This window comes from Centroberyx affinis, unplaced genomic scaffold, assembly GCF_046629955.1.
Source record: "Centroberyx affinis isolate AG114_WGS23_722 - 3 ecotype Tasmania unplaced genomic scaffold, CSIRO-AGI_Caff_v1 ptg000867l_1, whole genome shotgun sequence".
In the NCBI taxonomy this organism is placed as follows: domain Eukaryota; kingdom Metazoa; phylum Chordata; class Actinopteri; order Beryciformes; family Berycidae; genus Centroberyx; species Centroberyx affinis.
This window is the reverse complement of record NW_027279461.1, coordinates 14,130-31,001: the sequence shown is the minus strand read 5'-3', so window position 1 is coordinate 31,001 and position 16,872 is coordinate 14,130. Positions and strand designations below refer to the sequence as shown.

The 16,872-nt window shown below is 42.1% G+C and overlaps 1 protein-coding gene across 1 annotated transcript in view; it reads right to left on the bottom strand.

Annotated features, from left to right (window-relative positions):
- The window catches only part of LOC139645471 (unconventional myosin-X-like), a gene marked incomplete at both ends in the record, with an annotated part of 73,524 nt that extends 57,912 nt beyond the window's left edge, over positions 1-15,612 (bottom strand). The window contains one exon of the mRNA XM_071521191.1: positions 15,425-15,612. Within this exon, the coding sequence (XP_071377292.1) occupies positions 15,425-15,612 (188 nt within the window). The remainder of the gene's footprint in view (positions 1-15,424) is intronic.
- Positions 15,613-16,872: the final 1,260 nt, after the last annotated feature.

Genomic DNA, 16,872 nt, shown 5'->3' with positions numbered 1-16,872 from the left:
ACTGAAAGATGAACTTCAGGAGACGTTTCCTCCCCCTGAAGCGGATCTACCCAAGAGTTTTAGAGTAGAAATCTTCACATGCTAAACCCACAAAGCAGACAAAGCGGTGAACTCGTTAGCCTGAGTTGCGGCCACAGGTTCAGATAAACAGCCTGTAGCCGTACACAGGAAACAAACTTGAGGATCCTCGACCGCCGGGCCGCAGCCTCGGTCTGCCGGCTCCCACAATCCCCCTGGGGAGGCCAAGGTCAACACCGACACGCTGCAGACACAAACAGCAGACAGAGGGACTGGACGCCGTGACGTCCGGGCCGACTGCAGCCTACTGTCAGAGGTCCTGCTGTTGACTCTGCTGTAATAATCAGGCCTGGGCTTTGTTAGTGTTGCATAAAGCGGGTTGAGCAGCGTTCAGCAGCAGAACGCTCTGCAGCTGATGCCTGCTAGATTGTTGCCTCTCCCTTAGTTGTCTTTGGAGGTATTTAGGATTATAGGTTTAGCATGTGTTTGGATAGCAGATTGATGTTTTAGTTCTACAAACATTTCTTGGAGGCAGAAATAATCTCATTGGTTGGATTAAACCTTAATGGGCGGAGCCAAAGAAACACAGTTCAAGTTTGCTAACTGGCAAACTTAAACGGCAAAGAAGAAACTCTGGTCAAAATATAAATAAAAAAATATAAATGGCACTGACTGTTTTTTAATTTATTCATGACCATGGCAGTCATGATGTTGAAGGTCAGCAGCTAGCTAACTAGCTTACCTAGATAGCTATAGGCTGGTTTGAATTTGGAAGGTCAGCTAGGCTAACTAGCTAACCTAGATAACTTAGTATGGCTAGATTGAGAGCGCCAGCCTTCATAATATTAGCTTCCTCTACTTTTACCTTTTGCATTTTTCACTGGGCTTCAGTCTAACATTACTACGCCAGAAGTTTCTTTGGCTCCGCCCACTGAGGTTTAACTCATCCAATGAGATTATTTCTGCCTCCAAGAAATGATTGTAGACTGAAACTCCAACTTGCTGAAGGCAATTTCATAAAAAAATGTTCAATTTGAAAATTATAATATATTCTAAATTGCAGTAGTCTTTAGTAGAGAGATTTTCAAATAACTGTGTAGTCTTACTGTACTTCAGACAGCTGCTTAGTTTGTACGTAGTATACTAGTCAGAAATCAAAATGGAATGAACAGGAGAACTAAAATGAAGGATGTCATTCCAAAAAAAACTTTTAACTGTCATCTATCTTTAGAATAAAAATTGGTAGGATTAGGGTTAGTGCAGGGTAGGCATCGGTTCTCATATAGGCTACTGTACACTTAAATGTTGGCTTTTTTAAAATGAGTCTGACTTTCACGTCTGTAAACATTTTATGAGCGTAGGTGTGATGTCCCATTTGGGAACAGAACTCTTCATTTGGATAATGCTTGGGTGGCTCCACATAGAGACATTAGGATGTGGGAGTGTGAAGCTGGAGTGGATCGGGACGGATTGGCTTAAAGGTCAGTGGCAGCCTTTAGTGTTTAGAGAGCAAGCAGTGAAAAAGAAAAGAATACAAGAAAGCTAAACTAAACTAAGAAACTTTGGAAGTGGCTGATATTTAGGCTGCTTAATCTGAGAATATCTCATAAAATATGTGTGTCTCAGTGACATTTTAATATAAATAAATATCTGTTTTACCACTCTGTATCTCTGATTACAAGGGTTCGCTCTGAGATGGCTTTGGTGTTCAAGGGGGACCAACAGGAGAGGCGTGTGTGTGTGTGTGTGTGTGTGTGAGAGAGAGTTCTTTGTGAACCAGAACAATTTTGCTACTCTCTATTGCCAACTGATATAACCCAGCATTGATTGAGCCTATATCCAGTTCATAAATCTTCTCCACTGTCTGTTCTAAACAGCCGGTGTCTGGTAGCTCTTTCCTGGAAAAAATCCTCTGCTGCACAGGAAGTGATGCGTTTTACGTTTCCGGTTTGTTTGGAATCAACAAAAGAAGAAGAACTGGGTAGTTAGCATGAGCAGCGATAGCCACCATGGCTGAACAGACAAAGAAAAGAGAAACTCAAACTGCATCAACAGGAAATCCAAGCTCCGCCCACACTGTTTGATTGACAGGTGATCTGTGGGGAGTGCAGTGCAGAAACACCACAGTGAGGCTGAGGGACAAAGATGGAGACAATTTTTTTTCTAAAACAGAGGATCTCGTAGATTACTGCTTTAATTGACACAGTATGATATTAACACCTCTGAAGAGCTAACAGCAGTGACTCTAACACAGGGAACCAAAACACAGAAAAACACTGAAACATCAGACCCAGGTTGTAAAGCTGGATTTCTGACTGACAGTCCTGAGCGCCCCAAGTTTAGCCAAACCCTCCCGTGAGCTGGAGAGATTAAAGACACTTTACCCTGGCCAGCTGTTCCTCGATACCCCCTGCTTCAGCCGGGGCTTTTTTAAAGGGAGCCACACTGCAGCCATTGTATGAAACACACTGGCAGCGCTGAGTAAGTGTTACTGCATATTACATGAATTAAATGAAGTCTAGAATTTCATTGACACTGAGTGGGACGGTTTCTTCAGTCAGGCTGATGGGTAGAGGACAGACACTGTGGCAGGAAACGCTAAATATTCACCACTAAATAAAAATATTCACCACCTTGAAGTAGACTGAAGTCAACACACTTATTATTGTATTGTATTGGTGCTATAATAGTGCTGTGGGTAGATTTTGGGAGCCTGGCTGGCTGTATCACCATCATAGAGGGATTATGAGGTGCAACTCTGTGAAACATGACCCAACTTAAATAGTTAATAATATTAAAATATGGGCTTTAATCAGCTAATTCTCATTGTGTAAGTATTCGTAAAAACCTTTTCTTCTTATAGTTTTATCTGTAGTCCCTTTATGCAATTTAATTTAAAGAGGCCCTACTATAGGAATTAACATTTTCCTCTGTTTCTCTGCGATCAAAGATGCTTAATGAAGACATTGTCAAAATTGTATTTTGTTTGAGTAGTTAAATTTAAAGTAGTGAGACTGAAATCCGTCCAATCAGGGTCCAGTTTGCAGCACTTGAACTGGAAAGTCTCCAATCAGCAGGTTCACCTCATTTGAATTAGAGGAGCCGCTGCTGTCGGCCAATCAGGGGCCAGTATATTCTGAGGACTTCATCTCCACATTCATTCAATAAAACACTTTGAACTAAACTACACTTATTTGCATTAAACGTTTTGAAGAACATTCTTGTCTTGAGCCAAAGTATATTTCAAAACAAAATCATAAAAACTGAAGATATATATATGGGACTTTTAAGGTAGCAGCTCTTCCTCTGTTTGCTTGAGCATGATTTTTTAATAACACATAAGTACAAATTACGTGTACCTACACTTCAAATATGGACTACAATATAGGACTACATCACAACAAATCCTGTTTTGGGGCATTGTGGTGGATCAGAGGACTGAGGACTACCATGTACTCAAAACACCACGGTTTCAAATCCAAGTAATAACATCCTCTCTCTCTCTTTCCTATCTTTCTTCACTCTCTCCACTGGAAAGTAATCTAATAAAGCAGATGTTCTTCATTACCTCTCCAATCAAGTGAAACATTTAGACCTCTCTCCTCCTCAGTGTGAGGTGGGAGGGAGTGAACCTGGATGGTAAAACATGCACATTCCAACACTGTAAAAAGTAATCTATTTAAATAATCTTTTTTTTTTTCTGAGCAGTGAACTGTCACTCTCTCTCTGTTTTTCATGCTTAGTCTCCACAGGTGTTTGACAGGCCGGCCGACCCGCTGGGATTTCTGGAATGTTCCCTAATAGAAATATTTACCCTGATGGGGCAGCAGGTAAAATCTAATATCCTCCCCACATCATTTTTTCATTTTTTTTTCCAGGTAGTCTCACTGAGATTGAGATCTCTATTTCAAGAGAAACCCAGGCACAAAAAAACCCAAAAAAACATTCATGAAAAGAAAAAACAATTCAGTCACATGTTCCAACAACATACAGGGGCAAACACTCTAAAATCAATCACAAACATAATTGAAATTGTATCATTGCTTTAAAATCACTGCAGGGAGACAAGAAATACCTACCTACCTATTTTCTGCCGTTAGTTTGTCTGTCTGTCTGCCAGCAGGATATCTCAAAAACTTACCAACAGATTTCCATGAAATTTGGCAGACAGACTGATTAGATTAACTGATTAGATTTTGGAGCTGAATCTGGAATTTCCCCCACTAGACAATTGTTGTTTTTTAAAAAAAATATTTTTGAGCCATAACTATGAAACTAACGGAGCGAGAGACTTAATTCCAAATCCAAATGTTTGTAGGGTCAATACATCAATTTAACTCCACATTTAAGTGGTTTTATGTGTTGGGGGTTTCAGAAAGATGGAGAATTGTTCAGCGCTGGCAGAGGTTTGCGCTCTCCAAGTGCCTTCTAGTTTCAAAGTGGTCTGTTCTATTTTTAAGGTGCATGGTACCAGAAACCAGCTCGCCAAGTTCAAAATGTATTTCTGTGTGGGGTATTTAAAGATGAACAATTTATCTTTAGAATTTCTCTTTTGCACGGCACTTTGGTCAACGACGGTTGCTTTATAAATAAACGTGACTTGAATATAATGCATTACCTATGTAGCACAAACATTCATACCACTCCAGGCAGTGGTAGGTGCCTGACAGACGGAGAACAGGACTGGGAGTAATGTAAACTCTCGGGGTGTCTGGCTATAGACTGAGTCTGTAAAACGTGATGCTGAGCGTCTGGACAGATGTTATGACAGGACTGGCTGCAGGTTAGACGCTCTGCATGGGAGAAGAGGTCAGAGACGACTGTGGGCAGCGATTTATTGTTTGGTTGACAAACGTTTTTGGTGCTATGTGTAGAATTTTTAAACATCAATATATTGTTGTCAAATTAATAGTGCTGCATTGGTATAATAACCATAAATAAATGAGACCATGGTGGAGACTGTGAGGAGCCTCTATCTCACAGGAGTACACTGTAAACCCTGATAAGTTCACTTTACTTAAAAAAAATATGGAAACTCGTTGCCTTAACAAAACTGAGTAAAGGAAACTAGTTTGTTACAGTAAGTAACATGTACTTTTGAGTTTAAGTAGAGAAAACTTGGCAATTTAGAGTAAATTAAACTAGCATTAGTTACTGCAACTCATAATCATGGTTTCTGATAAATCAATTACTTGAGTTGTCAATACTTCTGAATAGTACATCTAACTAATTAATGTAAGTAAGATGAACTAATGAACCCAATTCCTGTTGACTTTGTTTGAAGCTGAAAACACTTGATATTTCACACCCACTACACTTCATTAAATTGAGGAAACTCATTGCCTCAATATTTTTTTTGAGTATAGGCTACTCACTAGTATTGTTAGTTCTAGTGTTTCTCCACATTAAGACTACATTTCCCATAAGCCCCGTTGCTTCCGTTGAGAATGATTTATTCATAAATAAATACTACATGTAGCTCCTTTAATTTGGAGTCTTGCTCAGTGGGCATGGATGAGAAAACAGTGTCAGTGGTCCTTCTGGCTTCAATTTGATTGTGGGCTTTCAAGCCTAAAATTACTGTCCCATAGTCTTGTTCTTCTGTTGTAGCTGTACTTATATTTCTGTTTTGTTCAGCAGGCCTTAAACGAGCCAGCAGTGAGTCTTCTCTTTATCACAGCTGATAAATAATATGTGTGTTTTGTTCATAACACTTTCTAACTTTAAGAAAAGTGTTGCAAACATAGCCATTACTGTTATTATTGTTATTAGTTATGTCTCTAATCTCAGGCTGCTGTATACTAATGTCTCAAAATGAGTGCGGTAAGGAGTTATTGAGGGTAAAAAGCTGGCGGGTCTTAATGAGCCAGCGGTGTCAGTGTTCCTTCTGGCTTCAATTTGATTTTTAACTTCCATGCATAATAATACCACTAAAGAGTCTGGTATTTTCTGTTCTGTTCAGCAGGCAGCAGTGTAAGTCTTCCTTTTATCATTGCTAACGGTTCATTAATATGTTTGTTTGTTCACTTTGTAACTAAGAAAAGTTGTTGCACAAATGTCTGAAGAAAAGCTGCAAATTCAAACAGTCAAATCTCACCACCGGCTCCTTCCAGTGGCCGCTCAGACTTTCTTAAAGGGATTGGATCTTACTTTAAAGGGCTTGGAGAGTGTAACTCATTTAAATAGCTTAGACTATAGTGGAGGCCAGATCTTAAAGGGCCTGTTAAATGTAACTCATTTAAAAGGCACCTGGAAGCATGCCAGCCTGCCCGAACTAGGACACACACACACACACACACACACACACACAGAGAGAGCTAAACAGCACCCTGCCTTTGTGCTAATCCCTGGCTCTCCACAGGGTGCTGCCACCCAAGGTAAACCCCCCTCAGGCAGGAAGGAGGGAGTGTGTCAGCCAAACTGCCTTCACGTCTCTGGCCCTCGCCCAGGCCTTTTGTGAAAGCTGCAGAGTCCGTCACAGAGTCAAAGATCCGCAGACCAGGGAGGAGAAATGAGACGAGAAGTGAGAGGAGAGAGGAGAGGAGGGGAGAGGAGGAGAGGAGGAGGGAGGGTAGGAGAGGAGGAGAGGAGGGGAGGGGAGAGGAGAGGAGAGGAGAGGAGAGGAGAGGAGAGGAGAGGAGAGGAGAGGAGAGGAGAGGAGAGGAGGAGAGGAGAGGAGAGGAGAGGAGAGGAGAGGAGGAGAGGGAGGAGAGGAGAGGAGAGGAGAGGGAGGTTACCAGGATCTGATCTGATCTGACCAGGTATTGAGTCTTCTTGAGAACTGAGAATTCTTGCATTGGAAACAAGTGGAATTATCTCACAATACTGCCAGTTTTTCTGTCTGATTGTTTTAAGAAATGTAAAATTTAAAGACTAAATATGAGATTAAATGATTAAGATGGACTGGAGTTCACTACTGAACATACATACTGTATCCACCAGGCTTCCCTGCAGAGGCTGAGGTACACTGCAAAAAATATTAAATCTTTAGTCTAGTCTAGTCTCATATTCACACTCAAAATGTAATGCGTAACCTAGAAAAACATTGAATTCTTGATTATAATGTGTTTCTTCAGTGCAACAAAACACGAGAAATCAATATGAACCGCACCACATGCCTGCATTTAATTTATTTAGGAATAGACAAGAAAATAAACTATTCTGCTTTCTGGTAAAAAAGACATGTCCTCGGTGTGGCTTCTGCTCTACTGCTGCCTCAGTTATGAATGTAATGCAAAACAGATCAACTCTAATTTATGCAAGGCAATGAGATCCACAAAAACAAATACTGATGGCGGTCCCAAACCGACAAGGTCAGCTTCACAAGTAACTGCTACTATCATGTTGCACCTTTTTTTAAAAAAAAAAACCAAGATGGTAAAAAATGATTCCCTCCCATCCTGCTCTCTTCCTCTGCTGTGATCTATTTCTTCCTTTGGTCACAGTTCAGTCAAATGTTTTATCTGGCACACAATACAGACAACACAGATAAATCCTAACGAATCCCAAGAGAAAACCTCCCAGGTATGTTTTGTGCCTGAGGGCTTCTGTGACCCCAGATGCCTGAGTAATTAACATGGTTGGGGAGTCTTGAGTTTGACCTTACAACAGCCTCTGGGGTCAAGAGGTCAGGGACACACCGGGGGGGGTCGAGGGGGGGCGTGGGGGGGGTGCAGGATAACACCCTGAGCTGAGAGGCTTTGTAATTCAATCAAAAGCGAGTTGTTTTCCACAAACCGCAACAGCAGCCAGTCAAAACAGCTTCACACTGCAGAACATGATCATGTAAACACGTCTCTTCATCTCATATTCAGTCTTAAAAGCTTTTTCTTAACTAAGTGAAAATTCAGTCAAAGGGGTGAGATTCTTGTTTCCAATACAGTTTCATTCGTTTCAGATGTTTTCTAGAAAAAAGTGTCAGTATCTTGAAATAAGGCATAAGGCAGATCGCTCACTTTTAACAAGATAATGAAGCTTGATCCGTCTTGAAAAGTTGATGAAAGTTGAGTGAAAATATTTCCCCACATTGGCAGTTGGAAAAAGTTTTTAAGACTGAACACTGGATTAAACCGACTTGTTAAAATACACATTTCCGAAATGTGTGTGCATTCTTCAGTCTGTCAGTAACACTCGAGACACAGTGTCTGAAAGGCTTTTCTTCAGAGTAATGGACATATTTTAGAATCAAACCTGGGAACAGCAAGAAACATGATCAACTTGCTGCCAGAATGGGAATTACCAGCACAGTTGGAAATCACCTTTCACCAATCAGATCGCTTAGCTGAAACTACACATTTTATAAACCACACTTTTCAAACAAGGCTGCATCAGCAAACTGAGGTTTTATGGACATATATACTGCTAAATCCTTCGGCAGATTGAGGTATAAAGCAACTGGTCCGCTCAGATGTGGGATCAGGCGATAAATTAACTGGGAAATGTAAAATAAATGTCTGAATCTCCTGTTTATTGCTTTATTATACGGAGAAAAGCCTCCCACGGTTGTGTTTGCTGCGCTCTCTGCAGGTCTGGAGGTTTTCCAGTAGTCCACAGTGAGTTCTTGCTGAAATCTGCAGCAAAAACTCAACAGGGGTTTCCATTAAAATCATGTGGCTTGAAGCAGGCAGGTATCCGCATCAGTGAAAATGCAAAGTGGCATTCATGACCGTTAATGAGCAGATGCCTTGTATTAGAGCTACACTGGCTATAGTGCCGCCTCCTCCTCCTCCTCTTCCTCCTCCTCCTCCTCCTCCTCTTCCAGACCAGCTCCCGTTTCATTCGCCTCTTTCTGCCTGGATCTGATTACCCACAATCCCTAAATCCGACGAGAAAGCTTCCTGCCCCGCCTGAAAGTGCCAACTTGCAATTTATAGCTCTCCACACACAAATGTATACACACACACACACACACACACACACATGCACCATGAAGTGATCCTTTCTCAGTATGGGGGTGAAGGAGGAGAAGGTGGCACGTTACATGTTTTACGAGGGTTCGCTCTGAGACGGCTTTGGTGTTCGAGGGGGACCAACAGGGGAGGTGTGTGTGTGTGTGTGTGTGTGTGTGGGAGGGGAGTTCTTTGTAAACCAGACCACGTACTGGGGCAGCTGGGCAGGACTTTGACTCAGTTGTTCTTCAACTGGCAGAGAGGCTAAAGGCCCAGATTGTGTTTAGTCAGTCAGTCCTTTGATCTGAAGAGTTATTAGATGACATTAATGTGCCACAAGGTGCAAGAATCAGCTGCTGATGACAATGATACAAACATCAACTGCAAACGCTGAAATTTTCATATAAATGTCTGTTCTGATTGTTCTAACACAATAGCGATTCAACCTACATCCAGTTTCTGGTTTGTTTGGAATCAACAGAAGAAGAAGAACTGGGTATAGTGAGCAGCGATAGCCACCATGGCTGAACAGACAAAGAAAAGAGAAACTCAAACTGCATCAACAGAAAATCCAAGCTCCGCCCACACTGTTTGATTGACAGGTGATCTGTGGGAAGTGCAGTGCAGAAACACCACAGTGAGGCGGATTACACCTTTAAATACATCGGTCACATATCTGCCACTTAAATCAAGGAACACCTTGCTATTTTCTTTCATCTCTCCACAATAAATATTTCTTTTTACGAGCAAAGCCATGAGGTACAGGTTAGAGAAGTGGGATCATGACCGGGAGCTTTTCCTCCTGCTACCGGCTGGGAAAATCTGGGTGGGGGAAGCTGAAGTGGAAAGGTGACGCTCTCCTCTCCCTCGACAACCTCCGACAGGCTGCCCTTGAGCAAGGCACAGCAGCCAACATTAGGAGACTGTGGGTGTACTGGGTCGGTCCAAGATTGTGTGAATGTAACGCAAGTAAGGTAAACTATCTTAAAATTAGCTAGCTTACTTCTCTCTGTTGTGAAAATGTGACTTTATTATTTATGGCAATTACAGGCCACCATAGCTGAAGGGGCCAGAGACTTGTGTAAGAGGAGATAAGATCTATCAATTGTTGTTGCAATTTCCACTGGTCGATAAAGATAAATTCATGAATTGCCCCTTTAAATAATTTATGTTTAAAAAGTGAACCTTCTTTTCAGGCACTGCAAATGGCTGAGATACAGACAAGCACTGTGTGTCTCTGAGCGACATCCCAAGAAACAAATTCCTACTTAAACTACCACTCCCTGTAATATGTACTAATGCGTTAATTAAAGATCTGTACACCTGGCTGTTCATAACCATTACAGCAGTGTGATGGAGGGAGAGTTTCTGTGAGAATCCTCCCCTTGGCTGACATCAATTATACTCACACAGGTGAGGCGTGTCACACCTGACAGACTCAATGACAGGTGTGAATTCACCTGAGGTGCTGCAGAGGATGACTCACCATCCATCTACTGAACCGCTGTCACCTCGGCTGTCACAGGACATTTATCAGCAAACAGCGGAGGGGTGGGGCTTAAGGCTCTGACAGGGGTGTGTCATATTTCAACACGTGTTTGAATGCAGATTGGAGTTTTAGTTCTAGAAACATTTCTCTGAGGCAGAGCTGGAGGCAGAAATAATCTGATTGAGTTAAAACTCAGTGGGCGGAGCCAAAGAACCACAGTTTTTCAGAGCGCAAGTTAGCTAACTGGTAAACTTGAATAGTAAAGAAGGGACTCTGGTCGAAATATAACTAAAAAATATGAATAGCAATGACTTCTTTCATCATTCATTCATGACTATGGCATTCATGATCTTGGAAATAGCTATAGATAGATAGCTAAAGGCTAGTATGGCTAGTTTGGACTTGGAAGCTAGGTCAGCTAGGCTAACTAGCTAAGCTACATAGTATGGCTAAGTTGCATTTTTTCCAGTTAGTAGCAGAGCGCTAGGCTAAGAGTGCTGGTCTGACGTTACTTAGCTAGAGATACTGTGGTTCTTTGGCTCCGCCCACTGAGGTTTAACTCAGTGAGATTACTTTTGCTTCTGAGAAATGTTTGTAGAAGATAAACTCCAATGTGCTGTTTGAGCACATTTACACACTATAGACATTTAGAGGATAGGGTCTTTGGAGGGAAAAATAAAACATAAATTGATGCTTTTCTAAAAAACGTTTTGTTTTGATCCCTGGCTGGAGGTCATAATCTACCACTACCTCATTGGTCTTAACTCATTTCAGGGCTCCTTCCAATAACCAAGGACAATCACCAAGCAGTAAACACACTCTGTGCTGACGTTCGCTCAGCAGGCGGCCCACACAGCCCGGCTGCAGCCCTCAGGAGAAACACTTGGCAGTAAATACCTGTGAGTGTCACTGTTCCCACCCTGCAATTATTCACAGCTTCATCCACCCAGCCCACACAGAGCAGAGCAGAGCAGAGGGAGCTAAACAATGATAAACGCCCGACTCAGACGTTGGCACACCTGTAGCTCCAGCGTAAAAATCAGGGTCAAAAGATGAAATGTCCAACCTCAATATGAGATTTAGTGAAGGACAATGAAACCTCAGCATGTGGCTTGGGCAGCTTAGTGTGTCATTTAGTATATTTGACCAGACAGTAAACCATCGGGTTGCATTTTAGCCGAAATAACAATAAAATGTCATTACTGTGGCCTGGTTTTTGGGGTTTTTAAATGTGGTGGTTTGTCCCCTCTGGCCTGGCCTAATGTGTTGCTGCTGTCATGGAAAAACCATGCAACTGCTGTTTGGTGTTTTTTTTTATTTTTCTTACTTGAACAGCTTTCATTAATGTGTTTAGTGCGTTTTCATGGCATTTAGGCCCTTGAAACCTTCTAAAGCTCTGTTGTATATTCTCAAAAAATACATGGAAATCAATGAGAAAATTAGACATTATTTTCTTCTTCAAAACTTTTTCAGTTCAGTTTCACTGCAGAAAAAAACAAAACAAAAAACTATCGATCCCCTTGGGGAAATTAGGTCGTTGCAGCAGCAAAAGTAATAGGATTCAGCAGGGAAAAAAAGGCAGAGACAGATGCCTGGTTTTCATCTGACAATAACAATGTGCCACCGTGAACAGAATGGTGCCATTGTGTGGCTCATGGCGTTTCACAGTGACGATGTGATGTTTGTGTTTGGCACATATTCTTCCCACAGTCCAACATCCTGTCGGACAAAAGAGTTTCTATATTCTAGGATGAAGGCAGCGCAGATTCAGACCCACTGCTGAGTTGTGATTGGAGACACACTGAGGTGCTTAAAGCTGCGATAAGCAACTTTTTTTCACATTAAAATAACAATAAATAGGATCTACAGTATTCTACATTATCAGTCTGTGTGTTCAGGCCTAAATCCCCCTGTCTTTTCAGTGATGTCGGGGCGTTTTGAGGCATAAACCATTTTTTATGCTGCCGGTTACCTGATGACATCATCAAGATGACTGACAGGTGTTGGGGGCAGGAACTTGAGGGAGAGGAGGGCGGGGCTAACAATATACTTCCTGCCTCAAGGTGAAAAGTTGCATATTGTCGAAAAAGAAAGCCATGAAGGACAATAAACAGATAGATAGATAGATAAATAGATAGATAGATAGATAGATAGATAGATAGATAGATAGATAGATAGATTTTTCAAAAACTAAAAAAGTTAGTAACAAGCTAACTCATTGCCTATTTTTGTCTTTCTTCACAAGCCCAACATACCCAGGCTCACTTTAAGGACACGGACATGTGTCTCTCATTACCCACAATGCCGATGGTTTCCTTAAGTGGCCATCAAGCAGGGCTGTAAACTAATGCTAATGCTAATTGTGGGATGACTGCAGCGCTCGTATCTGACCCAGCGTGTTGTGACTCGCCCGCCTGACACACTGAGCTTTAATATGTGACACCTGTGACTGCCTTTAATATCCCAACACACACACACACACACACACACACACACACGCACACACACGCACACGCACACACACACGCACACACACACACGCACACGTACACACCCCACCCCTACAGCTCTCCAGTTGGGAATCTCTTTTTTCTCCTTCTGCTTTGGATCTTTGAGTGAGCTCGGTTTACATTTTCACAGAAAGTTGCACTTTCCATCTTCACACATTGGCAGCTCCAAATAACTATTTGGAAAATTTGAACTTCAATACCAAGAAATCCTGTGTGGTGACGTCAGTAAACCGGTCTGTGATGCGTCATACCAAAGGAAAGGAAACAAAGGAAACGTAAAGGGGCGAGAGAGGAAAAGATCTAACGCTGGTGAGTCCAGCTTTCTCTGGACGGAGACAGTTTGGATTTCACTCTTCAGTTTCGATTCGTCACTTCAAAAGTGAAGAAGATTTCCTGCCAGTGACCAAACTGACACCAGAATTTAATTTGGGCGAATGAATGAAACTACAGCATCTCAGTTAGTGACAATGGGATGTTCTTCTTCTCTGTTGCGGCCTGACTTTGTGCTTTAAGCTGATAAGATGGCTGAATTTTGACAGAAACATCTTGCCTAGTGCAGCTTCACATTTTAAAACTTGTGGTAATGCCATAGCACATCCTAGTGTTGCAACTGTTGCTTGTGTTATATTTAATAACCTTCAATTGCTATATTCTAACTTGTATTCACTATTGTTGTAAATATAGTACATGTAGTATATTATGTACATTACCTTTTTTTTTTTTTAAATCTTTTATCTTAGTAGCTATTTCTTCTATTACTTTCCTGTACTTGAATTATGCTTGACTTCCTTGTCTGGCAATTGCTGCTGTGGCACCTGAATTTCAATCAATCAATAAAGTAATATCTTATCTTATCTCATCTTATCTTATCTATTTTTCTTTGCTGTATCATGTTACTATTTTGCTGCTCCAACAACCCAGTGTTGTTGGATTAATAAAATTTCATGTTATCTCAGTTATTGATTAAGAGGAGAGTGGTACTCATTCACTTTCCCAAACCCCAGACTTTCCCGACCGCTCCAAGGATTCAAACCAGCGACCCTCCAGTCTCGACTCTACTCGCCACGTATTCAGTTCACATGTCCGACTGTGACCGGAGCCTCAGTCTATCACCGACACAGCATTTCCCACAGAGAGAGAGAGAGGGACACACAGAAGGACATCTTTGGTATCCGCTTTCTGCTAAATCCGGACAAAATATTATCATTTCCAAACGGTAAAAATAACTGGGGAGTTTTTGAAGTCGGGGGGGAAGAGAACGTCTCCCGTCTGTCTGAGAACACAATGGAGCGGCGGCGGATGTGAAAGTCCTCCAGCTTTAAATCAAAGAGGAAGGATGTGAGGAAGGAAACCAGCGGACAGAGGATGGAGATAGGAAGAGAGAGAGTGTTCCTGTGTGTGTGTGTGTGTGTGTGTGTTGTGGCAGTGCTGAGATCCTCAGAGCTGCAGCCAATACTGCCCAGGGATCTTGAAACTCGATCAAAGTATCTGGCTTACTGAGGGGGGGAGCGATTAAAGAGGTTAAGTCCACAACGGTTTATTCAAATAGCCAATTAAAAGGCTCGATGTAACTCCTGATTGACAAGCATGCCAGTCCCTCAGTCTATTGTAGAGCGGTCCGTTAAGTATCAAGCAAGGCACTAACCATGCGTTCACACTGTGAGTAACACCATCAACAAGTCACCGGAAGTCCAGTCCTCTCCTACAGAGCTGAGCAGGACCAGGGAAACTCAGCTCATGATTGGACGCTCAACAAGCTTGTCGCCACGGCTGAACTTTTACAATTTCCCATTTGGCAGACGCTTTTATCCAAAGTGACGTACATATGAGATTTTAATACAACACAAGCAAGGATCTAGTCGAGAGAGAACAACGAGAACTTTTCACCGTCACTGGACGTCAGTAGCCAATCGGATTTGCATGCTTCCTTGTGTTCCCTAATCTCGCAAAGCAACACTGGAGACATTTCTGGAGAAATTCAAGCAGAACAGTTGGTTAGAAAAGGGGGCGGAGCCGCTGTTGGTTGTCCTCATGTTTCAAACCAATGAAACTGCATGAGGGCGGAGCCTGGCACTAGCCTACTGCTCACCTGCTTTTGCCGTAGCCTGTTGGGAAACACGCCATTATCCCGGTTTCGGAGCAAAGTCTTCAAGCTAAATGCTGAAGCTGAAATTAGTTGTAAGTCTAAGTTTTCATCCATTTTTATCGTTAGCGTTGCTGCACTAACAAAGTTACAATTTGTTTCTACCTGGACAAACCAGAGGCGCTGTTTCTGGGGGCGTGTCTTGTGTTTTCAAACTCTGAGCCAATCAAATGGCTGCTTCTTCACGGTCTCGTTATCCAACATTTTCTGACCAGAAGTTCTCCAGACCTCTGTGAGCTTGAAAAGGAGGTGTGTCTATGTGATTTGGTTTCATAGCTCCGCCTAGCAAGTGCAAAACGGAACGAGAAGTTGATTCCAGCCGTTCAAAGCTTCCCGCTTCTCTACAACTTCCAAAGAGAGACTGTGAGTCACCGACCTGATGAGCACACACTGGTTCTGCAGCCTCTTCCACAGCGAGCGGTAGCACTCGTTGGCGACGGCGTAGATGTGCGGGGCGATCTCTCCCAGGTGGTGGCGGCTGTACAGCTCCACGGCCGGCCGGTCGTACAGGGCGGGGATGGGCTGGTACGGGTTCACCGCCGCCAGGATGGAGCCGATGTACGTCTGCGGTGGAGAGGAGAACATGACATGAAATATGTGCTTTATATATATCTAAGGATGTGTAAAAACAATGTTGCAAAATAAAAAAAATATAAATATTTATACAGTATGAAATAGTGGAAACATTGTGTAAAAATGATTAGTGTAATGCAAATGGAGCTCTTCTTTTACACGCTTGGGCTGTAGTTCTCTGGGCTGTATACTTCTCATACCATCATGCCATTCACATCTCGTGAGCTTAGATTTATAAGGTTCTATCTGCCTTCAGGATAGTTCTGAGATATTGAGCTTCAAAGTTTTCAGCATCCATTGAGTTAAATGGAGATGGGTCCTTTTGTTTTAGAAATTACAGACTCAAAAATCATTATTTTCAAAACATAACACCACACATATGTCAACAGGCACTCACAGAATAGGTTCATGCTGCTGCTCAGGGCTGGTGCCCCTCGATTACAAAATCTCCCTGTAGAGTCTAAGCGCCAAAGACTTTCTTGTCAAGTCTTAATTTTCACTATATCATCTGTTATAATAAACAATTATCTTTACTTCATTCACTTGTCTCTCCTGATTGAAATATCATTAGTATATAAATAGAACACATGATGTCCAAATGTGCCTTGTATTCAAATTAACACTTTTACAGATGACAGTTAGTCCGTACATATTGGTTATTACCAGCTGTCCATTTGTACAAAAGCTACAGGACGAAGGTACCATAGGCAGAGGATAATGACAATGTGCAAAAATACATGTGCATTAGATGGAGATGGAGACACAGTCAGGAAAAAAAAAAAAGGTTCAGAGTTGTATCTGGAATGTGTATCTGCCTGATCTGGAAACAAAAAGACGACTACTGCCTCTCCTCACAAGGTTCATTCTGGTTCATTCTGTACAATGAAACCACTGACAGGCATGTTAAATAGATCATGGTCATAGTCAGAATCAATAATGAGAATTATAATGTGATATTTTGATTGATTCCTGTAAAGAAACTCAATGTCTTCCTTCTCATTACACCATCCTGCTGCTCCAAAGCCTACTGCCTCCTTAGACATTATGTGTCTGATCATTTAAATAGCCTGACTTTAGCCTGTTATTTGTCTTCACTGGGTACTTGTCCTATTACGAGAGAAATGTTGCTATATTTTCCCTTCAGGACTTTCCCTTCACGCTAATAGACCGACGGGTTAAGAAGCGCCGATGCCAAAACCTTTCAGGAACAGTGTGGCAAGTGCTGAGTGAAGGCAAATTACAGACTAGTGC